Source organism: Lissotriton vulgaris, chromosome 3_1 (genome assembly GCF_964263255.1).
Source record: "Lissotriton vulgaris chromosome 3_1, aLisVul1.2, whole genome shotgun sequence".
Taxonomy (NCBI): domain Eukaryota; kingdom Metazoa; phylum Chordata; class Amphibia; order Caudata; family Salamandridae; genus Lissotriton; species Lissotriton vulgaris.
The window spans coordinates 1,453,076,332-1,453,103,337 of NC_141689.1; the positions used below are offsets into that span (position 1 = coordinate 1,453,076,332).

The 27,006-nt window shown below is 45.5% G+C and overlaps 1 protein-coding gene across 1 annotated transcript in view; it reads left to right on the forward strand.

The window, feature by feature from the left end:
• The window catches only part of BTC (betacellulin), a 144,002-nt gene that overhangs the window by 44,991 nt on the left and 72,005 nt on the right, over positions 1-27,006 (forward strand). The window contains exon 2 of the mRNA XM_086963222.1: positions 8,158-8,256. Within this exon, the coding sequence (XP_086819348.1) occupies positions 8,158-8,256 (99 nt within the window). The remainder of the gene's footprint in view (positions 1-8,157; positions 8,257-27,006) is intronic.

The following is a 27,006-nucleotide window of genomic DNA, read 5'->3' on the forward strand; positions in this document are numbered from 1 at the left end:
ATTGTATCGCTTCTACATGCGTGCAGATTTTGCAGTCACGGAAAGCGAAATACAGTGGGCTAAATCCGTTTTCTCCTGGTCACAGTCTGGGTGACTAGTTAACTAACATGCCGCTTTCAGCCAAGGTATCATGATCAGAGTTTCCAGTTCAGCCACAGTGGTTATCTCTAGAGTTGCACAGGAACAGCAACATGTTAGTGCATAGTTATCTTTCAAACACAACATTACTACACACTGATCAATGACTTTGACTTTCGAAGTGTGATTATGTGGTGCATCTACCAAGCACTTTGTAAGAAGTCTTTCTGGCACTATGACGGCTAAATCGCAGAGTAGTGAGTGCAGAGTAGTGAGTGCAGAGTAGTGAGTGCAGAGTAGTGAGTGCAGAGTAGTGAGTGCATGTGCAGAGTGGTGTGTGCTGTTGAGTGCAGAGTGCTGTGTATTGGCAATGTAAATGACAATGCCATTTATTTGTGATTAAAAAAAAAAAAAAAGAAATGTCATGAGCAATGCCATTAGCTCTACCTTTAATGATGCCGAGACCATTGCATTGCAAATGCTTGTTGTAATATGTAACCCTACTCCCAGCCTCCTGAGCCGGGGCAACCCCTGTATTATTAGCACTTAAGCAAACAGTAGCCTGGGGTAGATCCCAGCACTGCTCTCTATTTTAAAAGAGCACTCGTGGGATCTGTGGCCCCAATGAACCAGAGGCATCTCTTGCCACGCATTTCTCAAGGGGTGAAGAAGGGGTAGAGGGAGAGTATCTGACAGAGTCCTCGCAGGCCTCCTGGATAGGACCCAACACTGTGAGGCCCAGTTCTATTCACTCCCTACCATCATCCATCTGCCCTCAATCTGCCTTGTGCTTTTGCTCTCCAATGCTTGTCTTGGCGCTTTTCCCAGCAGGTTGCATCTGTCTGCTGCCTCCATCCCCCCCCCACTTCATCAGGCCTAGGATGCACACACTCTCTAATTTGACCGCTCCTTCTAACCTAATTCAGTCCGACGTCCGGAACATGCAGACGGAGACTGCATCAGTGCCTCTCGTTTGCACTTGCCTCAGCAGCATGCAGCTTCATACTTGGCGCCTGACCGTTTCTTTTTTGCCCTGCAGCCCTTGGTGTCCAGTGGTATCCTTTTCGCTGTTGAAGAGGTTATGGGGGGGGAGGTAGGGGCCAGGTTATTGTGCCTGGCATGCCAGCGGCACCAACCCTCACACACTAACCGGGCATGCGGGCCGCTTACAGCTGGCCAATGCATCCAGGAGCTCCGACAGCTAGGGGCTTACTTGCATTTTCCTCATGAACAGGTAGTAACATGGTATGGTTGAAAGTTTTCAAGGCTCATGTCAGCTCACGGTCACACCCTCCTTATTACTGCTCAGATTAATGCTATTGGATTTTTTCGGGAATCTACTGTATCTGTGAATTCCTATGTAAAAACCATAATTAAAACTGCTGCTATCCCAGCATGGGTTGTAATGAAGCAAATAATATAAATTCACCTTATCAGCATAACAAACTAATTATACATTTTTAGAACATTTCAAGTTGCATTTTTTGAAAATGCATCTTAAAATCTATAAAATCACTACCAGCTTGATGCACGTTTCATCATGTTTTAGAATGTAAGTTCATAAGTAAGTAATTTGTGGTGTCATAGATTCTTGGGTGCTACGTTTATTAATCAACGTGGTCTGCGCATTTTGCATTGACGAGACTTGACCACATAATATCCTCCACATTTACCAATGCAAAATTGAACATCAGCTGTTTTGTGGAAGGAAAGTTCATAACAGTGTTTAGGACTCTTGTAGGCAGCGCATGCGCTGTCTCTTCGAGACATTTTGTTTACTGTTAGTGGGCTTGGAGCTTCAAAGCCGCTTTCAATTGCTTGCTTCCTGCTGGACTGTTCTGTGGTTGACATTTCCCTCTTCTTGCATGCGACCCTCCCCTAGACCATGGCCCAAGTGCTTGTGTCCTTACACTGCTCGCACTTTTAGGACCTATGTTTTTTTTTCTTTTAGTTGAGCCACTCTTCAGATGGCATCTTTCCTAACTGCCTCTGTTTGTTGTATTAGCTTGATTTTGTCTCTCCTGTGAGTACTCACTATCTATAAACCGGCCTTTCAATCTTGTTTTATCTGGTTTCATTTGCTGTGCATTCAAAAGACTGAAGTCAAATGTCAGGCTTTGTATTCTTGGGAACTTGGTGGTTACTTTTCTTTCCTCATTTCAAAGTGAGAGAATTTGTGACCATACATCCTGCTGAGTACCCATGCAAAAACACAGGCTGTAGGATGTTGTTTTTTTCTAGAATAAACACATTGACTCTGTTAATATTTCAGAATACATCAGAAGGAGAAAGGTAGAAATGAAACACTTTTTTTTTTTTAATTCTGAAGTGTGGTGGAAACAAATGCTTTAACACGATTGAAACAAATCAATGCACTTGGTGATGACAATTCCACACATTATCATTTGTGCGCTGTAAAACTGTTTATCTGTGTAATGGCCATTTTCTATTGAAAATGTGTTGTTTGTAATGACCGTTCACTATCACACCATGCATCCTCAACACTACGGCACTCCATTTTACACTACTTCTCTCCATAGCACTCTACACCACTTCACTCTACAACACTCTGCTCCGCTCTATACCCTTCGACTTCGTCATGCCCTGCCATACCACTCCACGACACTAAACTGTAAGACACTCTACGACACTGCTAGCTACTTCACACCTCTCCACTAAAGCCCACTCCAATCTACCACACTCCACTCCTGTATAACCCCCTCCAATTTGCCATACTCTGATCCACCCAATTTACTTCACTCCCATGTACTTCACTCCGATCTACACTATTCCACTCTACCCTAATCTTCCCCGCTCTACCCACTCAACTCTAGCCCACTTCATTCCAATTTACCCTCCTCTAATTCACCCCACTCCAAGTACACAGCTTAACTCCAACCTACCCCACTCCAACTGCCCCACTCATTCCAGTCTACTTTAGTCCACCCAATATACCCAACTCTAAGTACCCCACAATACTCCAATCTATCCCACTCCAACCTACCCCAATCCAGTCCAGTCTACCCTACTCGAATACATCTAATCTATCCCAATCCACCCCACGTCACTCTTTCCCAGTCTACCCCCAAATACCTCACTCCACTCTACCCCAATCTACTACACTCCTATCTACCTCAATCCCCCCACTCCTATCTACCTCAATCCCCCCAATCTAACCACCCCATGCCACTACATTCTGCCCTACCCCACTAGCATACATTTTACCCCACTCTACTAAAATCTATCCCACTCTAATCTATACCACTGCAATCTACTCTACTCCAGTCTACCTCACTTTGCCCCATTCCACTCTACCCCAATGTACCCCTTTCCAATCTACCCCACACCACGAGCGTTTAACTATGCTGAACAGCAGTCGTACTGGTGTACAGCATGGGTAAAACACACTGCAAAAGCCAATAGCTCTCGCAATGGCATGACCTATTGGCTTTGCCAGTGCTTGCTGGATTTGAGTCTTCAGGCGTTCTAGCAGCTTTGAAGCTCTTTTGCTGTTTAAATATTGCATGCATTTCTTTAGGATGAATCATACATGCTATGCATATTTTGGCATGAGTACAGGTGCTTTCTTCGGCTGTTGGTTTACTGAGCCTCACGCCTAAAAATGCCTGGCAAGGTTAGGCTAACAAGCCATCCCAGTGAATGACTAATGGATTTGGGTATTGATAAAGATAGCTAATTACACTTTAACAGATTCACAAAGCAAAATTGAAAATTTACACCCAAGATCGCTTTTGGAAATCACGGAAGTTGGTTTTGTCTTTGGTGAAGGGTGTAATCGCACACATGTTTTTTATGTGTGAGTAACTTACTCCTGGGACAGGGGAATACGCGTTCCCTGGTTGAAATGCAGTGTGCGTTTGTTCACACCCACCAACATACATGTTTATGGTCGGGGCTTTAAGTGGGATTAAAAAAACTGGGGGGTTTCTCTCAAAGGGGCGTGGCCAATGTAATAAGGGCGTGGCTTAAAAACACATAAGCTAAAAATCTTTGCTTAGCATAGTGTGCCGCCCGACTTGTATTTTGCTGTTTCTGTCATTGCATCCAGATATGATACAACCAGTAACATCAAACCTACAAGAAGTCAGGACAATTGGCTTTGTTAATGGTTGTTAGTTGCATAAGATAAATAAGAAGCAACTATAACGCATATATAATTTTGAAAAACCTTCCATTTAAAGCCCTGGTGACACCATGATCATGTTGCTGCTCCTGAGTTTCAAAAAGAGACGGGAAATCCAGAGAGAAAAGGACTCTTTGAAGGATTTCCCTTCCCCTGGCATGACATCATACCATAACTTCTCCACTAGTGAGAAGTGAGCAGTGTGAGCAGGTGCCCATGACGTGCCTGCTGTCACTGCAGTTTGACAAAAAACGAACCGTCTGTGCCAGGGTACAAAACCGAACCCAATAGAGACCGATTTTGAGGCCCCCTTTAAAAAGCTAGACCCGGTGAGACCCGGCCCACTTAAAGCCTTGTTTATGGTAATGCCCAAACTCCTGCCCCTTCCCGCCCCACCTCGGAAATGCAAATTCTTTTTCCAAAGGTTATCCTGGAGACGCCTGCAACTACTGCAGGTTTCTAGAGTACTTCTGGAAACATGTAGGACTTTCTGCTGGACTTGGACCTTTTTGGTAGGTTCACCCCTAGACTTTTTGCCTTTAGCCTCCTGCATAGTAGTAGTGATTTTAGGCCTCTGCGCACTTTAGCACTGTTGCCCATTGTAAAGTGCATGCGCACTCTGAGTGCGTATGGTGAGATGGCTTGCCCTCCCATAGGAATGCATGGAGGATATCTTTGCTCGTGGTAATTCCTGATGTGGGGAGCGCAGGGTCAAGTTTAGTATGTGCAAATTTGTGAGAATAAATGCTGCGCAATGTGCGCAGATTTATTGCGTCTAGTGGAGAAGTGCCACTTTTAGAAGTTGGCATTTCTGTGTTCTGAGAGATGTGAATTGCCTGTGGCTTGTGAGTGACAGGGGCTGGCTGGTGTGGTTGGCTCCAAGAGCCAGGATGAGTCTGCCCGGTGGTGAATAGAGAGATCTGCATGTAGATGGGAGGGAGGAGTTGCACCTGGGACCTGAATAGGGCTGTGCCTTCCCTCCACATTGCTGGCCCTCCACCTTCTGTGGTGCATCTGATGTCCTTGGCCTGTCGTGTGAAAGGGAGAGAGGAGCTGGGCAAAACAAAGTGTTCCCGAACCAGCTGTATCTGGTTCTCCCCTTGCCTGCACCTTTGATACAAAGGATTTTGTGTTATAAGAAGGGGCTGTGATACCATGTACAATGTTCTTGTTTGTGGACTTTAATCTACCTGGGGGGGGCTGGTGCTGGGGCTCAGGGGAAGGCTTGCCTCCCTGGGCTCTGCCCTGCCCCTGCATGCCTGGAAGACTTTATTTCCCCCCGCCCTGCCTTGCCCCTTTTTCATCTTTAAGGACATTTTGTTGCTGGGACCTATGTCTAATCTCTATAGGACTCTTTGAGCAGACTTTCCAGTGCACTGGACGCGCTTTTGATGTAATCCCCCACAGAGGAGGAGAACCTTGGGGCTGCGCAGCCCTGAGCTGCAGTCCCTGGTGAGGGAACCCCTCTAATGGGGATTCCCCCGATTGTGCTTTGGCGGCGGGTGCCCACCCCCGCTTATTTTAATGTTTAATCTTGCAGGTGCCCACGCTGTATTATGTCCGCTCATTTAATTATGATTAGTGCGCGGGTTCCCACCCCGCGACTTCGCTTCATTTAGCGGGTGCCCATCCTGCATGTTGCCTGCCTCACGTGCCTTTGAATGAGAGCGGGTGCCCACCCCGAGTCTCCCGGCCGCAGCCCGAGCCGCGAGAGAAATTTTCCCCGGGGCCTCTGCTTAGTGCGACCCGTAAGACAGGTGCCTGTTTGTGGGAGGGGCTGCATGCGTCACTTCCGCCTTGCCCCAGTCGGGGGAAGGCGACCCAGAGTCCGGCAATTGCCCCTACTGGGCTCCCGTTGCGAAGAGAGATTCCTGCGCACTAATGATGATTTTGGGTGGGGCTCTCATAGGGAGGAGAGAGCCACACGGATTCCTGGCCCCAAGCGAGCAGCTGAACCGGAGTCCTGCCCAGAGCCGGTGAGTGTGGGTTCCAGGGGGTGGGGTGGTGCCGGTCGAAGCACCGATCCCGAGTGGTCCCGCCAGAGAGCAGGCCGCTCCACCGTTGTTGCAGTAGGTGCTCAGAGGTCCCAGATGGGCCTATGCTTTTATTGATTAGGGGGCCCCGGGTTTGTTAAAAGGCCAGAGGGGCCCATGACCCTTTCTTAGTGCCCCAGTGTGGGGCTGACCTTCACAGCGGCACCACAGTTGCAGGCCACTGCAACGAAGTGTCATCATTATTCGTAGAGCCCCGTGTGGCTCTAACCTGTACACCTCAGCTGCCCCGCTTGCTAGAGGGCAGCTGCAACATTGCATAATTTGTTCTACAGAGCCCGTGTGGCTCCAACACTGGCCTAATCTTTTTTAGAGCCTAAGTGGCTCTAACATTTCGCTAATTGTTACCAGAGCCCTGTGGCTCCAACAAAGGGGACACATTTGTTTAAAGGGCCACTGAGAGCCTATGCCACATTTTCCCTACTTCCCAAGCTGCCCAGCAAGTAGTGGGCAGCTAGACCGTTTAGGTCTTGTTTTCTTTTACGGGACATGACTTGAACTCAGGAGTGAGACGCACTCCTTAGCCCCATCTCTGCGAGCACAGCTGCGCAGCACTTAGTGCCAGCTGCTACGTTTAGGCCCGGTATTTAAGATTCCCAGCTGCACAGCAAGTAGTCGGCAGCTGCAACATTTAGGTTTGCGCCAAGCGCCTTGACTGTCGCTGCATTGGCAGTGCGCCTTGAATTTGAACCTAGGGTATTTGAGCCCCTTAGGGATGGCCAGTTGGCCCACAAGGCCCTAGTGCGGTTTATATAGGTGCTAGGAAATGTAATGTCTATGATATGTGTTATGCACCTTGATTTATGCTTGTAGATGTGATTTTATGCTTATTAGGTATTACCTACTGTCTTATGTCTTATGTTTTATTTTTCTACTGTGGTCTGGGTTTGATTTATTCCCTACTGCAGGTTATGGTATTAAGTTTATTTCCTAATGCAAGTTATGTTTAGGAGATTATGGTCTACCATATTTTAGCGTATGAAGTTGGCGCAGAATAGAGTTCTCGCCATATGTGATACTGTACATGTTATGATTTATGTTATAGGTTGTCGCTGAGTATATTGTCTGCCAGTGATTGTTGGCTGTTTTCTAAGTTGATGATATATTCTTACTTTTACTATTTTTACCAAGTGACAATTCTGACAGTGGCACTGGCCTGTGTAAATAATCCCCTTTAAATATTGCCTGTGCCAGTTGGCACAATGTATATTGTGTGATTACATCTAATGTGTTTTATGATAATACAAAGGCTATTTTTATATATAACCTTGTGTGGAGTTCCTTTTGTGGTGTGCCTAGTATGTTACTGTGTGTGTTGTGCAAATGCTTTACACATCGCCACCAGTATAAGCCTAACTGCTCGTGCCAAGCTACCAAGGGGCTGAGCAGGGGTTGTCTTTGGCGTGTAACTCCCTTTCCCTGACTAGAGTGGTGGTCTCTGCCTGGCTTTGGTGCAAGCCTTAGCTAACCAGAGATCCCGATTTCTAACAGTCATAATTTTTCACCAGGCGGGCCAGGCATGTGGGTGCTGACTTGGGTCGTCCCTTAAGAATCAGACCTCTTCTATATAGCAGGCTGATTTGCTAAATAGTTTTAAAATCAAACTTTTTTTATTTTTTTTATGTTATTTTTTGTTAGTTTTGTGATGTAGTTTGGTTGCTAGGTTGTGGAGGTGAATCCTTTTTGTCGCATACAAAAACGGTTCACTTCAAATGTGCAAAGGTGTCCAGGTAACTTCAGTCTCTGGCACTAGAGGAACAGCCACACCAACAGTGCAGCCCGGGGCTGTAGTCCTTTATTGAGCATGACAATATATCCACGTTCAAGGTAAAAAGAAACTCCCATTATATAAGAACATAATTTTTTCTCCTATTTTCTTTCAAGGGCTCATGTTTCTAAGATGCATCGGTGCAGACTGGAATTCGACAGCCAAGAATGAACTTAAGGAGGCGCTCTGTGGTGACGCAAAAGAGAACTGCACAGGTAATAAAAAATGAGAATATTTAAAAATTACACTATATGCAAATGTTCATATCTGTATTTGTGAAGTCGCAAGAAGACCGAAAAATAATCCACAATAGTCTGAAGAGTATCCAGGTAAATTAGTGGACATTGGAACCGGCACATTGTTTAGAGTAAATGTCCAAAGACATCACCACCTCCTATTATTTATCATTCACGTTTGGAAAACAAGCTCCCCACTTATATAAAGTGTGTGTATCTACTGGCATTCGCCTGGCTCCATTCACAGCCTGCGTCGTAGGATGGCAATGCTTGTTGGACTTGCCTGCAAGGATCAAATGCATAACACCAACGACAAATGTTTATGGATTACCTCTGTGGAAGGGAGCTTTCTTGACAAGCACAATAATCTGTCAGCCAAGCCCAAACTTTACTTACTCCAATAAGAGGGAGGGAGAACAGCAAGGAACTTGTACCCTGGGTGGAATAATCATCGCCTCCGAGTCCTTAATAGAATTGAAACTTTCCGTTACGATAGCTAGGAAATTTTTCATTCTATGTCAAGACCGGAGGCGAGGATAATGCTAGTTTTAAAGCTTTCTTACCACCAAGTGAGCCATATCAATCACCGGGTTGAAGTAAAACCTAAAACAGTTTAAATGCAGAGTCTGAAGACCAATCTGCTGCGTACAGAATGTGTTCCAGGCGTGCTCCCAGGGTAAATGCTTTGGAGGCCCTCAATCCTCTTGCATCACCCACCTTACCAAACGAGCAATCGTGGGGAAGGACACAGCCTTATGAGGCTTATTAAATTAAATGAGCAATTGGCATTCCCCAGGAGGACGAAACTCCTCCGACATCTCCTCAGATGGCTTGAGGCAAGAAGCCACACACAGTTTAGGGGAATCCGGAAGCGCGGGATAAGAGATGGATTTCGTCCCACATTTGGTGCGTCCACAGTTAGTAAAAGTAACTCCCGTAGAGGGAAAAAATCCTACCGAGACCTCCAGGGTTCTAACATCTGAGACCCTTTGTTATATCCTGATCATCTCTTTCCCTGCTGCTCAGCCTGTGTGTGTGTGATGTCATTAGAATGTTCCTGTGTGCATGGTTTGAATGTGTGGTCAGTTTGAATGAGTGGGGCTGAGCAGCTGGATGCTGCTCCCGGTGGGGCCTTCCTATTTACCAGCTTTTAATTAATAAACACCTATTCAAGAATACCTACGACTACTGGATCTACTTACATTACAAAGTACATTTAGCATTGCAACACCCTTCTGTAAAAGACTAGACAAAGCAGCATGGCCAATTTCGCAGAAAGCTCCTTCCTAGAAGGGCATCTTTTTGGTTGCTAGGAGAGCAGCAAGTTCAAAACCCTGTTGACATCCCATAATTGGGAATAACTAGGTTCAGGAGCAATGAGAGACAAATGCCACGGAGCAAACGACAGACTAAGGGATGCTCCCCGACCGGAGAGCCATCTACCATGGCATGCCCAGCAGAGATAGCGGAGCAAAAGGTATTGATGGTCCCATTCGCCAAACCCCCTTCCACTAGAGAGGCCAAGAAGTTCAAGATGGAAACCACATCTGTTGCCATGAGATCGATACTCTGGCGCAAACACCAACTACACCACTGTCCCCAGGAGGACCGGTATCTTTTGACGGTTCTGTCAGCCCAGGCTCTGGCCATTAACGCCACAGCCCGTTCTGAAAGTCCCGGGACTGCCCATCGTCCCCTGTAATCGTCCATGCCATTAGGGTCAGAGACCTCTGCTCGATAAGAGGGTGAGGATTTCCTGTGCCATCAAGAAGAAAAGTTGGAAACGGGGGGAGTGGGATTGGAAAATCCCAAGAAAGTTCCAGTAGAACCGCAAACCAGGAATGCGATCTCCAAATCAGAAAGATGAGCACCACGTCCGCCAGTTGACGCTGCACCTGGACTGTGACCCGCGTGATCATGGCAAATGGGGGAAAGGCATAGCCCATTTCCTCCTCCCAATTCTGTAGAAATGCGTCCGACCTTTTTGGCAAGGGTATCCGGCCTCCAGCTGAAGAACCAGGGAAGCTGGTGATCCAGGCAGCAAGCAAAAAGGGGGGACCACAGAGGCTTTGGAGGTCCACGAACACCCCCAGATGAAGCTTCCAGAGACTCATGTTGTGGAAACATTGAGACTGAAAGTCTGCTACTTGGTTGTCCTGGCCCGGAAGGTATTCCGCCGTAACCGAGACCTGGTGATCTAGGCAGTACTGCCAAACCTTTGCTGCAAGGTCCGAGAGTGCTTTGGAGCGCGTACCCCCTAGATGGTTGATGTACCGGACTACCAACACACTGTCCATCTTGAAAAGGGCGCAGGACTAGATCGAGTTCTCGGTCCAGCACTGGATTGCGAGCGAGCCCGCCAAAAGCTTCAGACAATTGATGTGTAACTTCTGCTCTGACGGAGAACACACACCTCCCGTGGCGTAGTTTCCACACCCTGCGCCCCAGCCTGACCTGCTCACGTCGGACTCTATAAGAATATCTGGCATGGAACCAAAAATGTCTCGTCCATTCCAGGCCTCCATGTGAAAGAGCCACCATTGGAGGTCCTCCCTGGCGTCCGCTGAGAGAGTCAGTTTGTGAGAATAAGAAAGGCCTTTGCACAGGTGTGGAGCCTTGAATTGTTGGAGGGCTCTGTAATGGAGAGGGCCCGGAAAAATGTTAAGGTAAGCGTCTTTGAGGTCAAGATGCGCCATCCAGTCATTTGGGCGAAGAACATTGCGAAGCAGATGGAGGCCCTCCATCTTGAAGTGGCAATAGACCAACCACTTGTTGAACTTGTGCAGGTTTATAAGCGGGCGTTTTCCACCCGTCCGGCTTGTCCACTAAAAAGAGGTTGCTGAGGAAACCATAGGGGTGAGGCATGGTTACTGCAATAGCCCCTTTGTCCAGCAGAGATTGGACCCCCTGATCGACCAGAGCGGAGTCTGCCTCGGGAAAACATAGCGGACGGAGGGGCACGGGCTGTGTAGGAGCCCCGAGAAACTCTGTGGAAACCCTGCACCGTCTAAGACCCAGGTGTCCCCGGGGATGGTAGTCCAGGTTGGAAAAAATTGCGCCAGATGGCCCCCCACCTTTAGAAGGGAGAACACTCACCGGAAGAACTGGAGATGCGCCCACCTCTGCCTCTTCTGTTTTTGTCTCGCCGGCCTCGGGTGGGGTAAAAGTTGCCAAAGCTGGCCTGGTCTTGGTATAGCCCGTTACCTGAGCCTTGTCTCCTGTGCTGATTGGGACGGCTGGACAAGTGTCCCCTTCCTCGTCCAGCCCCTCTGAGAACCCGAGGGCAAAACACTTTCCTGATGGAGGACTGCGCCCGGTCCAGGGACATAAAGGTATTGATGAACTGCCCCAATTCCTTTGTAAAAGGTTTGCCAAAGAGACCACCCTGCACCACAGGGCCTGCCTCTGAAATGGCTAGGTACCCCAATTTTGGGTCTACCTTGATATGGGGGGACCTGCGCCTTTCTTTGGATATGGCACAGTTGGTGTTCCCTAGAAACATCACCACTCGCTGAGACCACGAGGAAAGATGTTCAGGAGATGTGAGTGAACCTGACATTTTGGCCTCTTCCGCCATGTTCAGGATTTTGGTAACTGGGCCCAGGATATCAAGGAGTTTGTCCTGGCACGACCGCCAGGACCTGTCGATGCCCTTCTTGGGATCCTTGATGAATTTCTGAAGGAAGGTGGCCATTCTCTGGTCAATGTCTGGCGTGGCGGCCACCTTCTCCTGCAGGAAGGGGTAAGGACATTCTGCCCTAAGGTATTTGCGAGTCGCAGGATCAAGCGGGCGATGGATCCGACTGGCCACATATTGGGCAACCTTGTCCGAGGGGGCCCAGTCAGAGGAAAGTGGATGAAGAATATCATCCCGGTCCAACATATCCGCACAGAGATTCTGACCGTCTGAGGAAGGGTCTGGGCGAGAAGGGAGCCAAGAAAGGGATGGGCCGGCTGAGACATCATCATCCCCCCCTTGGACATCATCCTCCGTGGAAACAGGGTCCACCGGAGGGGTAGCGGAAGGGGTCGGTTGTGGGGCAATGCTGGCTAGAAATGCTTACGGCGGTCGGAAGCATCAGTGTCCGGGCCAGGGGACTTGGAGCGCTTCACTGGGGGCTGCGGATCTGACAACGGGACACTGGAAGAGGTGCGGTAGATAAACCCTGAGAGGCCTTGGCCAGCCGATCCAGGCATGGTATATCTTTCGAGCCAACCTTTGTTCAAGGGGCATCATTGCCTGCTCCACCGCTTTATTTAAAGACGCGTCCACTACGTCATAAAAGTCCTCGTCCCATTGAAGGGCCATAAGGGGGTGTCTTACTCCCACTGATCGTCTTGATAGATGTCATCCTGGAACTCCTCCATGGTGAAACGCTGAACACCAGGGAAAATCAGACCATGACAGTGAAAGGCAGCTGTGAGATGGTATACCTCACGATACAGGGGGATGGGTGTCGGCCTGATAAAGGGCAGGCAATGCTCGCAATATTAACAAGGGACTAAGTCTTGGACCCCAACAGCCCTGGTGCCAATAGATTGACGGCAGCCTGCAGAAAATCGGGTCCCCAGCAGACACTGTCTGCAATACTGTCTCCGAACAGGATCGTTTTTGGCCTATCAATACAATCCCTCAAAGTAGTGAACTGCTGGCAACTGCCTAATGGCAGATACAGACTCGGATTTACGGGAGTTCTGGGGTCGTAACAATGAATTGCAACACACGGGGAAACTCACCAAACAGACTACCGACCCGGGTCAGGGGCGTAACTGTAGGCAAAAGACCAGACCAGGCTTGCGCAGCAGTGTTGCTCCGGATCCTGACGCGCTGAGGAATAGGCGGAATCCGGAGCATGCATGCCGCATCAAGCGCGAGACCAAGCGCCCTCTAATGACTGCGAGTCATATGCACCATACAACGCGGCCGCTAGTGAGCTCAGACACTCCCACTGCGGAATGCGAGACGCTGAGTAGCAGCAGACTCACCAAAAAACAAAGAACCTGAAAGGGAAAAACAATAAAGCAAAAACAAGCAAAACCTTAAACCCGAGGCGCGAGTTAAGCGGCACAGAAAGTAAATACGGCGCCACGCGCCTAAGGCAAATTAACAAAGTACACACAGTGGCAATAAATAGTGCAACGCGCAGCAATAGGAAAAACAGTACAAACACACAAAGTGCGAGAGAATAAAAAGTTGGACTTATCTTGGCTGCAAGCAGCGACGAAAGAGGAGGAATGGACAGGGACAAGGGACTACCAGCACCTTGGGAGCCTGTGATTGGTGCAGAGAATGGGACACTCTAGCCATGGACTCGCTATTGTTTTGTCTGTTTATTCCCTATGGTTCATGGGAATTGTAGTTTAAATTTGCTTGACAACAAATGGCTGCTATTCAATAAAGTTAAGAAACAATAGCATAATCCTTTCCTCCGGTCTTGACATAGAATTGTTTGCAAGCATTGCATGGCACATTACTGGTGTTTTGAACTCTGCCTTTTGTTAGCAGATATAGCATATATCAATGTGGTAAATTCAACTTTGCCTCCTTTGCCTGCCTACCTTTCTTTCTAAACTGGGTAGTCCAAGGCATCTGGCATAAATTATTTCCTGAGATCCTTTAAGAAAGCTATTGAGATGCCTGCAGCATAGGTTCGGGGGTAGGTTTCTGGGGAAGAGGAGGAGGTATAGGTGTTTGGGGCTTCCCACCCCTCCCAAAATAAATAAATTCCTGACTTGGTAGTGTGGTCTGGGAGCCCTGAGTCAGGTGTATTTTGTCTCCATTTTTTTAATCTATCTTTAATGTTTTTTGGCACAGATTTACAAAGATTTTACTTTGTGGGCTATGCCGCATTTTTGATACAGCCCGAATGCAAAATCCTTTTCATTATTTACAAAGCCCCACAAATGGCAATTTGTGTGGCTGCGTAAGAAAAAGAAGCACAATACAGCACATTGCGCTGTTTTGTGTGACTTAGCATCAGATAGGCATTCCATAGGTGGTGCATGGGTGTCACTGTACATCCACCCGTGTATTTTGACACAAACTCATATTGTCATAACCCCAGATTGCCAAAGATTTTATGTCTAGTTGCAACACTTTTTTTATGAAGCCTCAACGCGAAATTCGTTTTGGTGTTCACAAAGCCACACACTGACATTCGTTGCTTTGTAAGTAACCGCACATTGTGCTGACTTATCTTACCTTGCATCAGGTAGGCGTTCCATAGGTGATGCATTGGTGTCCGTGTCCCCATGCATCTACCCATCCGATGGAGTTTTAACACAAACCTATATTTACAAACCGTTGTAGACCTGGGTTTGCACCAAAATAGTACTGCTGCGTAAGGCAGACGTGATGAGGAGAAATATCTTTTATTTCTCCTTGTTATTTCCTCTTTGCATATGTTACATTCTGCTGCACACATACAAAGAGGAATAAGCTTCCAAAGATCCCTTTTGTGCAGGTAGGTACCCTTTTTGCACAAATAACTATCTTTCCTACACCAAAAACACCCTTCTGCCATGGCACACGGGTATCTGCATTAGCGCTAGGCAGCTCAAATGAGGCTAGGTTGTGGAGAGAGCAGAACTACAACATTTATTTGAGGATCTGGAATATGTCTGCACACAGCAGCTTTGCAACTTTGCTTGCTCAGTGCTTTTGCAGCATTTCTTTGTGAATATGATCATTAGTGGCTGGTTTACCCAAAAAAGTAGCACATCTGCACCCTTGGAAGTACTCATTGAATGGGTGCAAGTTTACTAATTTTTACAATTCATATACATTTGCAGTAATAGGTTTGGAAAGCTATGCCATTCTCAGTATCCTGTTTTCATGCATTCTACTTGCAAGCTAACAACCAAAAGTTGATGGACGAATGCTTGCAAATAGTCTAGCCACTGGCAATCCCTCTGAGTATCATTCCAAACCATTGTGTTTTTTGCCCACTGTGCCACTCTAGACACTGGGCTTATTTAGGATTTGGTGTAGAGTGTAAAGGCAAATTGGGTGGCTGACCACTTTACTGCCTGTACCCTGCCTACCAAATATAGAGATATTCGCCAGCTCGGTAGACATCTCTACACATTGGGAGGAACAATCCTAATGGTGGTAAGAAAAGTTCATTTTTTGCTTTTCAAAAACAAGCTCCCAAAGCAAGAGTTTGTTCTTGAAAAATAAAAACAAAACCTAATTACTCCGACAACAGTTTATTTTCATGGTGTTGGGCTCTTTTTTTCTTTTTTGTTGTTCTTCCTCATTGCCAGGGTATGCCTGCCGGTGATGGACAGTAAAAAATATAAATGCCACCCTACCGTCCGCTCAAAGTAGGGCCGATGGTCCGTTTCCTTGCTTCCGGTGATTCCTACTCCATCAAGCCATTAATGGAAGTTTTACCCTGCCAGAGTAAAATATAGTCTGTTGGCATGAAACTTGCAGTTTGTCCAACCCAAAATCAGTCAGTGTGGCAAACAGGGTGATCCATAGTTGTTGCAAAAGAATACCTGTCTGCCTAACTCTTGCTCGGCCAAGGAGACCCACTTAATGCAAATCAATCCTGACCGTGCTCCTCTTGGGAACAGTCAATTGCGGATTGTTGGCACTTCACACTTTAACCGTGAGGCCCACTGCTTTTTATATTTTGGGAAATTTGTGGTTCACAGACACCTAATCTCACTGACTAAGCTACACCCCTGAGGGGGTCGCTCATTACATAGTTTCCATTACCTCTCCTTACCATTACCTCATCAGTTTCACCTCATCAACTTTACCCTGCCAATCATATGTACTTTGACACTATTACACTGGAATTACAGTTCCCTTGACTGAAGTAGATTATTATAAGCCTTTTTAGAGGAACGTTCAAGTTATCATTTCGTAATAGTGTTGATGTAATTTAGGGTTAAGAGTTTTAAATTAATCAGGAAAACTCTCAATTACAGTCAGAAGAAAGCTATAATATAGTGACATGTTTAGAGAAAAATAGTTGGCTGGAAAAAAAAGTTTTAATCGTGACAGAACTTAATGCATAATAGTGACTTTGATCATACCGGAATCGCATGCAAATGTGTTCTGCCTTATAGCTACCCAGTGTGTATCCATTTAATCATAACAAAAACAACAGTCGATGGACAGAATGCAGAACAATGTCATACATTCACCCCAGTACAGAGATCTGAGCCTAAATCCATCGTTTTTTTTGCACTCCACACCACCCCAGTTCAGACATGGCCATATGCAAATCAGCCTTGACCCTGTGCCTCATGGGAACAGTCCAGCCCGAACTGCCAAGCCATGTCATCCCTGGACCGGAATCCAGCATCCTAGGACTGGTTTCTGGCTAACAGCCGTCTTCAGCCAGGATAGGTTGACTCCAGTGGAGGGAGAGACCGGGACTCACGTCTGAGCATACCCGTCCCACTCGGGGGGACAAATGCAAAAACAACAATTGTGGAGTGCAAAAAACCGATGGATTTAGTCCCAGATCTCTGTACTGGGGTGAAAGTATGACATTGTTCTGCATTCTGTCCATCAGTTGTTGTTTTGCATTTGTCACCCCTAGTGGTATGGGTATGCTCAGACGTGAGTCCCATGCTCTCCAGACCACTGGAGTCCAGCTATCCTGGCTGAAGACGGTTGATAGCCAGAAACCGGTTCTAGGATGCTTGATTCTGGTCCAGGAAAGACATGGCTTGGCAGTTCGGGCTGGACTGTTCCCTTGAGGCACAGGGTCAAGGCTGATTTGCATATGGCCATGTCTGAACTCGGGTGGTGTGGAGTGCAACAAACGATGGATTTAGGCCCAGATCTCTGTACTGGGGTGAATGTATGACATTGTTCTGCATTCTGTCCATAAATTGTTGTTTTCCATTTAATCATAAGGCATTTGGTTGGTTTAAATTGACATTTGTCCATAACAAATGGGCATCCAATTAATTCTAAAGTGAGTTATACATGTAGAGCATCATCGGATGCGACGACCTGGAAGTTATGATTTATGATATTAGTGTTTTTATAGTGCACTTATCACCGATGAGTGCCTCCAGGTGGTCTGTAGCAGGTGTGTGGCCAGCCCTGGTTGCTTTCTCAGCAAGCCATGTCTTCAGCTTCTTGCAAAAGTGAAGAAGAGAGGAGAAGGCTCAGATGTGCTATGGGAGGCCACTCCAGGCTTTAGGGTTCAGGTACAAGTAGGTGCGGCCTCCTGCTCTGCTTTAGTTTATGTGTGGGGGGTGCTAGTGAAAGACTGGCAGAGCAGAGGTGTCTAGAAGGCTGGTGGAAGTGGATGTGGCTGTTCATGTAGGCAAGGCCAGTATTGGTGAGAGCTTTGCAGGTGTGGGTGAAGAATTTAAACTGTATGTGTTTGTGTATCGGGAGCTAGTGGAGTTCCCTAAGGTATGGTGTGAGGTGGGCTCAGTGTGGGGGGCTGAGAACTGGTCTGGCTGCTGAGTTTTTGACAATCTACGGTCTTCTTGTCAGCTGGTTGGTAATTCCTGCATACTGAGTTTTTTCGCATCATAGTCTGCTGGTGTGGAATGCATAGGTGATCGTTTTCCCTGAGTTGTCTGGTAGCCACTTAATGATTTTCTTCACCATCCTTAGTGTGTTCAGCATGTCTAGGCTACCACGTTGATTTTGGCGGTCATGTCCGGTTTGTTAATGATGATTCTGAGATTTCTCGCTTGTGCGGAGGGCATGGGGGTTGGTCCAAGGTCTGTGAGCCACCACATGGAGTCACACGGTGAGGCGTTCTTCCCGGAGGCTACCACCTCAGTTTTGTCTAAGTACAAAATGAGGCAGTTAGATTTCATCCAGGTGTTACTTCTGTCATGCATTTGGTGAACTTGTTCCTGGTGTCGGGTGCCCCCGTGAGTGATAGCATCATTTGCATGTTGCCAGCGTAAGTGAGGATGTTTATGTTGTGAGCTCGTACGATGTTGACCAGCAGGGCCATTTAGATGTTGAAGCGCGTTGTGCTGAGTGAGGACTCAGCAATAAAGATCTACTGCTTAAGAGGAGATAGGGGGTACATGTTGTCAGTTTGGGTTTTTCCTCTCATTATAGACCAGATCCATTAGAAGGTGGGATCTTAGATGCCGCCTTCAAAAAGTCATTGGATTAGGATGGGGTAGGAGACTGTGTCAAAGGCTGCTGATAGGTTCCGCACGCCCCATCAGGATCTCCTGGATTTAATCTGTTGCTGCTATGGGGCAGTTTCTGTGATGTGGTTTGGTCTGAATATAGATTGTGTGGTGTCGAAGCTGGTGTTTCGCAAGGTGGTCAGAGAGGAGCTTGTTGTTTACTTTTTCTAGGATTTTGGCTGGGATGGGGAAGGAGGAATATTGGTCCGTAATTGTTTGGTCAGGTCAGCCAACGGTTTCTTTAACCCCTTTGGTGCTCATGACGAGCTCAGCTCGTCATGAGGCACGGTGCTAGTGTGCTCATGACGAGCTGAGCTCGTCATGACTACACCCATTATCATTATGGCCCAGCACAGTAGAGGAATATCCTGAGCAGCAAAGGTGTTAGGAGGGCATTGACAGCTGTTTCATTTCATGGCTGCTGGAAGGTGGCTGTACTGATGAAGATATTAAGGATGAGGTGAGGCCTCGTTGATAGGGATTGCTCCCTTGTCAAAGGTGTGGTGCAGGGATCCGCTGGGGCCCCAGAATGAATGATTTTCATGATGGTTGTGCTTTCTGCTTTGCTAATGGTGTCCCATGTGGTTATTGTGCTGGCTTTGTCATCGGGAGACTTCTGGAAAGGCTGGGGGGACTAAAGGAACACCTATGCTCGCTTTAGGACTTCATGTCCCACTGTGAACCTGTATAGTTTCTGCACTGTGCGCATGCCCACTGGGGGCAATATGCAAATCAATAAATACCAAAAATACGAAGAAAGCAAGTTTTAAATGCTGTTTGTCTAGCCCATGAAGAAGGGGTCATGGAACCCTGAAACGCGTTGGCATTCCATTAATTATGGAGCAGAGAGGCAGGCTGCATCTTTAAAGCCTTTGGCCGAGTGATGTCGAGCGCGCTCCTATGCGCAAGGGCACATTGTTGGATGGATATATATATATATATATATATATATATATATATATATATATATATATATATATATATATATATTTCAGTCCGATCTCCTGCACAAACCATGCGATGCGAAGGAATCACGAGCCACTCCAGCCGGGTAGGTTCAAGGTGTTTTTAATGGGCACAAAACAGACGCCTTTCGAGCGCACAGGCTCTTGGTCACATGACCATAGCAGACATGTTGTTGCATTAAGTAACATAGGTTTAAAGGAAATGAAAGAAAGACTCAATGTTTCCGTCACATTGAGTTCACTGACGTGCTTTAGAAAAGTTACATTGCATCATGTAATAACATGTAAATGGGTAATTCACATAAAGCACATTTTTATACATCTGTGTTTTTATGCAAAACATTGTGCAGAGTGAGTTCATCTTGTACAAAATTGCGGGTTTAGTACCCAATTCATTTTATAACTCGAGTTATATGAGTTGGAGAGGAGGGAGGTGGGAGAATCATAATCATGTTTATCCGATTGGAGGGGAAAGGACTGTGAGTGAAAATGGCCTAATAAGGGTTGTGACACCAACTATGGTAGATGATATCGCATAAGTTGAGCATAGAGTGACTGGAGTTCAGACAATACCGGGTATAGTACCCATGATGAGAGTAATAAAAGAGTAAGGTTGCCGTTACTTAGAGTGATGATTATGTCAAGGGGTTTCCTATATTGTAGTGGCAATGACTATTTTATAACAGTCTAAACCCAATATCTATTATACTGATTAACAAAGGTGTACAGTGTATCCTCTATTTGTTCATGCAATACCGTGCTCTTATTGAATTATCACTATCAGTTGATGAACGTAGTCGTGCTCATATCGATATCACATATCCGTCAGGTGTTTTGGTTTCAGTGGTGTATCCTTGGCCTGTATATTAAAGATAAGACAAAGACAAAGATATGTCAGTCATAACAATATTCATACATAATTATTCATACAGTCAATTAATTGATTCCTGATTCATAGTTCCGATTCTCCTGCCCTACACACAATGATTTGCTAAACAAAACATATATCCACAAAACAAAACTTAAATAAGTGTTTAAAAAAACCGTATGGTCAAAAGAATCAGAGTCCCCAAAGGTCGACAGAAGAAGTTCACAGAAGGAGAGATTTTACAGATGAACATACATCTCTTCATCAACGTTCATCCCTATTGGAACAATACTACCTGCCTGGAGAATAAATCTTGATTCTGCTCTGTGTAGTGCTGTTACTCTATCACCACCTCTCACGTGTTTTGGTATAGAGTCAAGGACAAAAAATTTAGCCTTAGTCCAGTCCCCATCATGATGGCTGTGGAAGTGTTTGGCTGTGCTGTAAGTGAAATCTTTGTTCGTAATGGCCCGCCAATGCTCCAGAATTTTTTTTTGGCTGGGAATGTAGTTGACCCTATATACCATTTCCCACAAGAGCATGTAACAACATAAATAACAAATTCAGTGTTACAGGTGATTTTCTTATTTATCTTCCACCTTTTGTTCACTCTACTGAGTATCACTTCCTTCACATTGGTGCTATACCTACAGGCTTTACATTTCCCGCATGTTGAGAATCCACCCTTGGGTTCAAGCCACGTCTTTTTCTTCTCCATGTGGCTATGTACGATCAAATCTTTAATCGATTTGTCTCTCCTGTAGGTTATTGATGGGTGTTTGCCTAGTTTGTCTTTTAGTGTTTTATCCTGTAAAAGGATGTCCCATCTTTTCCTTATTATCTTACTGAAATCTGGTGATTGGGTGTTATAGGTGGTTATCAACCTAATTGGTTCAGTAGAGGAATCCTGCCTGCGCTTTGGTGCTTGGAACAGGGTGTCTTTCTGGTCAATTAGAGCTACTCTGGCCTCCCCTTTCTGGAGCATATTCTGGTGGTACCCCCTTGTTACAAACCTCCCATGCATTTCTTTTTTATGTTTTTCGAACGAGGTCGGGGAGCTGCAATTTATTTTTGCTAGTAGGAACTCGCCAAATGGTATGGCCCATCTGAAGCTAGGGGGGTGACAGCTCGTGGAGTGTAGCAGTGAGTTACCTGCTGTCTCTTTTCTGTAGATTTCAGTTTCAATCTTTTTTTCAATGACATTCATTCTAATGTCCAGGAAGTCTAGGGTTGTTTGACTATACTTCATAGTAAATTTCAAGTTAAGGTTATTAGAATTTAAAATGTTTACAAACTTAGTAAGATCATTCTCATTACCCTCCCAAACAAAGAAAATGTCGTCAATGAACCTGACCCAAACATTTACATTTTTGGTCCATTCTTCATGGGCATCGTCCCTGAGCACCTGTTCCTCCCACCAGCCTACCAAAAGATTGGCGTAGCTGGGGGCAAAACAGGTGCCCATTGACGTGCCCTGTATCTGTTTATACAAGGATCCATCAAACAAAAATACATTTTCCTCTAAGCATAATTCAATCATTTGTAACAACATATTGGAGTGTGCTTTCAAATGGTTACTTCTGGTCTGTAGGAAGTACTCGCATGCTTTGAGGCCATCTCTATGTCTTATGGACGTATAGAGGCTCTCCACGTCCAATGATACCAACCCGAAGTGTTGCTCCCAATTGATATTCTCCACTTTTTGGAGGAAATCCTTGGTGTCCTGTATGTGGGAGGTTAAACCTTTTACATAATCTTTCAAAAAATAATCTACATAGTGGGATATATTCTCCATGAGACTGTTAATAGAGGACACGATAGGTCTCCCTGGTGGTGTAGTGGGGTTCTTGTGTACCTTGGGTAGCAAATAGAGTGTGGGTGTAGTAGGATTTTTATTGATGAGAAATTTGGTCTCATCCCAGTTTAACAGACCCTTATTGTTCCATTCGTGTATGTACTGATGGACTCTACTTTGTAGTTTGGTCAGGTAAGTATGGTTAACTTTCACATAGCATGTCTCGTCTGACAATTGTCTCATTGCCTCTGTGATGTGTAGCTTCCTGTCCCATAGGACGATATTCCCTCCCTTGTCTGACGGCTTAATAATTACTGAGTCGTCATTCTTTAGAGATTTTACAGCCTCCCTCATCTCTGGTGAGATTTTGTTTCTCAGGGGGTTTGTGTAGGAGTTTGAGCATATCATTAGTGACTAAGTCATGGAAGAGATCGATATTATCTCTAGGGAGCTGTGGTCTAAATCTGGATCTAGGTTTGAAGGGAGTCGCAATTATATTGGGTGGATTATCACTCTCTGTGGGTGTCATATCTGATGTTTGGGTTTCCATTTGTGTTGCATCTATTGCGCCCTCTTCATAAAGATCATCCAGAATAGTCTGGAGTTCTGTGCCAGACGCTGTTAGATTACTCTCTAACACTGGGGTTTGACTAGGGGATCTCTTGCTAGCATGGATCTTATGTAACTTCAGTTTCCTAGTAAACATATACATATCAATACGTGCTTGTGTGTAATCAAAACGGGAATCAGGGCAAAATGTTAGTCCTAGTTGGAGCACCTGTTCCTCATGTACAGTTAATTGTCTGTTAGAAAGGTTTATTACCGTTAGTTCTTTACTTTGTGCATCCATTATTTGGCTCTTGGCATCTGGCTTTTGCTTCCCACTCCAGTGCTGTTGGTTTTTCCTTCTCCGCTCTCGTCGCCTTTTGCTCTTCCCCTTCCTCCTCGGCCTTGATATCTTGTCCTCCCTCTGATGGACTGTTCGGTGTCCTCCAGTAGGAGGCGCATTTCGTCGGAAAAAGCCGTTATTTCCGATGAAGCAGCTCCATCCAGGGAGCTCGCTTCAGAGCTCAAACTTGTCTCTGATTGGCGTCGATCCTTGTCTGCCATTCCCAATGCTTTATCTTTCAGGAGAGAGGAACGGGGTTTGTCAAATTTCTTTGCAAAGGTTAGGATCCTTCCAGACATATAGTCACGTTCGTCACGCTCAAATTTTCGCTGTTTCCTAGCCATGATATCTTTTTCAAATTTCTTTATTTTTTCGTCTACTGAAGCAAGAATCTTGGTTACCTCCGTTTGGTTAGTATCCTTTGCCAGATCGTCAAGAAGCACTTGTATTTCCTTAAGGAGTTGATCATGTTCTTCCCACGCATTCTTGATCAAGATCTGCATCATTACTTTTGAACATGCATTGGTGTTCTCACGCCATGCCTTGAGAACCTCAGGTTTGGGTTTGTTCAACGTAGGCACAATGAAGATTCTTAGCCCTCTGGGCACGCGTTCCACCTCGATGTAATTTGCTAGAGATGTCGCCTCCCACCATCGGCTGAGTTCTTTCTTTCTAGTTGAATACCTTTTTGTTTTAAGGTCGGTTCGCTTGCATGTTGTGTGTTTCCAGTTGCTGTTCTGTCAGTTCCATTCAGTGGTTTCTTTTTGAAGACATTCTCCGCTGAGGCTTCCCGCCCCTTTAAGAACTCCATTGCCCAGAATGCACTGCAGCCGCTTGGCCGCTTCCTACCCGGTCGCGCTGTTGGCAACAGTTGCCAAGCGAGTCCTGGCTGTCGTTTCTCGCTTCTGCCTCCACCTCGCTCCGTATCACAGAATGTGTTGGTTTCCTCACGAGTCTTTCACAGGTGCGGGGGAGTGCCCCAGGTAGCAGTCACGCCGAGGCGATTAGCAGCGAGATGATGTTGACAGCCGGCGGGCGGAGATTTCCTGACTTGCCGTCACTTTCCAGAGGTAGCGCAGCTCTCCGCCCTTCCAAACGGGCTGGGGCTTGTGTCTCGAGCGGGCGGCACCGCTCACGTAAATTCAGTCCGATCTCCTGCACAAACCATGCGATGCGAAGGAATCACGAGCCACTCCAGCCGGGTAGGTTCAAGGTATTTTTAATGGGCACAAAACAGACGCGTTTCGAGCGCACAGGCTCTTGGTCACATGACCATAGCAGACATGTTGTTGCATTAAGTAACATAGGTTTAAAGGAAATGAAAGAAAGACTCAATGTTTCCGTCACATTGAGTTCACTGACGTGCTTTAGAAAAGTTACATTGCATCATGTAATAACATGTAAATGGGTAATTCACATAAAGCACATTTTTATACATCTGTGTTTTTATGCAAAACATTGTGCAGAGTGAGTTCATCTTGTACAAAATTGTGTGTATATATATATATATATATATATATATATATATATATATATATATATAATTTTTTTTTTTTTTTTTTAAATCAAACTCTGAGGGTTTTCCTCCGCCAAGGATATACATGTTGGTTTTATATTGGCCTTAAATATCTCTATCTGCATGGGTTGTCACTAGGGTTTAGTATGTACGTATACTGGGTGAACTATGTTTGCCAGAGAGAAAAAAAAAACGTTTTATATTAAACTAGTGGACAATAGCTTGCCGAAAAAGCGGAAGTTATTGGAATAAGAGTAGTGTGGCCCATACTAATGCCCTTGAAAAACAAGACCAGACAACGTGAATGACGTAGGAGATATTAGGTTAAGGGGTATACTTGGAATAAGTAATCGAGGATACAGAGTATATTGTTTTCTATCATTTCTTACAGGCAAAGTATCCATATATAGTGCAGCTATCAAGCAAGTGCTGATATCTCCGGGATCTGTGAATTGCAGATATTAACATCGGTAAGATATTGCAACATAGAGAGTAAATTGGGCTACATTAGACTAATAACGTTTGTAGTATGACCAATGTGAATACTCATAAGGCCTATTATAATTGAGCTCAGTTCATGCTACAATTGTGCAATAAACACGGTATGGGGGCACTAAACTCACCCCAAGATATGGACAACCTCTTATCTCAAATGGAGTAGTTAAACTGTGGAGCTGAGAACTTGGATGGAGTTGAGTGGTTGGTTTAATACCAATTTTTGTCCAGTTTTCTTTTGACTGGGAGATTATGTATAAAAATACATGGCCATAATAGAGGAATGTATAATTCAGGGACCAAGAAGTTGACTGTGTGTTGTACAATATAAGACCAAGGATATTTGGTGTGATTTTTGTGAACATTTAGATTAAAATGAAATATCCAGATGGGGGACTAAAGATCGGAAAAAGTAATGTCTGGACTGGCCAAAAGAAATTATCTTTATCAATTAATAATTGTGTAATTATGATTAAAAAAGGAGCTCTTTAATAAAGATTGGGATTGGGGTAGGTGTACATGTCTCAAACCTTAGGATTGGGGTATGGGTACCTACCAAGTGGTGTGTCAAATAAGAATGTCAAATGGTGTTCAACGTTTCTTCCTGTCTTGGTGCAGTAGATGTTTGTATTGTTTGTCAATTTTTTTTATATGTTACTTTATATATGTTTTTTAATGTTTTTACAGCCTGACTAAGTTCTTTGAAAGAACGAAACGCGTCGGCTGCCCGATTACATTTATATGAATAAAGAAGATTAAAAGAACACGTTATATCATAACAACATTGGATGGACATTTCTTAATTGTTTTGTACTTGTGTTACTTATGTAAGGTGGTGCAATCCACAGTGGGTAGAAGATTTGATTTTGATCATTGAGATCGCCCCTTGGGGACTACATGGGGAGTGGAAATGCACACCATGAGAGCTAGAAGCTCATAGTTCAATTCCTACTTTGGGAGACTGGGCGTGTTGCCATATGAGAGGTGCGTCACATACAACTTGATTGTGTGTAGTGTTGTGTTGTTCCATTGTTGGGTAGCTTTGAAAATGGACTATGACATGGTCTATCCAGGTGACTGGTCTTTTATAAGTCTTCTTTTCTTTTTTCAACAAACTTTATTGGGTTTTCCTTTTCCATTGGCTCTGTTCCTCAAGGAACCAAGTGGTAGCATGAGACATGTAAACAAACCTCATATAGGGCATGGATACAAATGCGATATGCTTACTATAAGAGACAATCCAGACTGCCTCTTCGCCATGTCTTCACTTGAGGACACAGGCTGTACAGTGTTTACCCAGGTATATTGGGGAAATACATTGTTGACTAGCCCAAGACTCCCTCCCCCAACCACCTGGAGAAACAAGAAGGAAACCGATATCGCAACACCCCATGTTACCCCGTCCCCACCCGTTCGTTGAAATGTGAGAGTTGCAGGGGTAGGGGAGCAGAAAGTAAATATGGGCAGGAGTGGTTTCCGTTCATTATCTTCACCAGGCTCCAGCCAAACTGGGTTCTCAGTTAGCATATGCAGCATGAGGTTGTCCTTGTGAAAGAGCAGTGCTCTCGTTTATCATGCAGGATTTCAGCCATGGAGTGTAGTCAGTTGCAAGGCCATCTAGGTGGTGCTTCTCAATATTGTTCAGGTCATGGAGGTCTATCACCCCCTTCCCTGTGCTACTTTAGGTCCTGCACAAGAGCGTCCCATTGGGCCTTAATAGGGTGACACCTTAAGCCCCTCTTCTCCTCCCTTTGGATTGCTCTACCCTCTACTTCTCCCCTTCTATGCACAAGGTCTCACTCAAAGATAGATGTGCAGATTTCCAGCTCATGGTAGTGCAATGTTTGGCCAGAAGTAACAGCAGGTCAGGGAACCCTGTCATCACTTTATTTCTGTACGGTCTCTGGGCTGTGCCTCATATTCAGGCCTCAATAGTTGCCAATTGTGGTTTTTCTGTGATGCTGGCTGTTGTACTCTGAACTGCATTCCAATATTCTCAGCTAGGGGAAGTCCCACAGAACATGCTGAAAGTCCACTGGGAAAGGGTGGCAGCATGCACAGTCA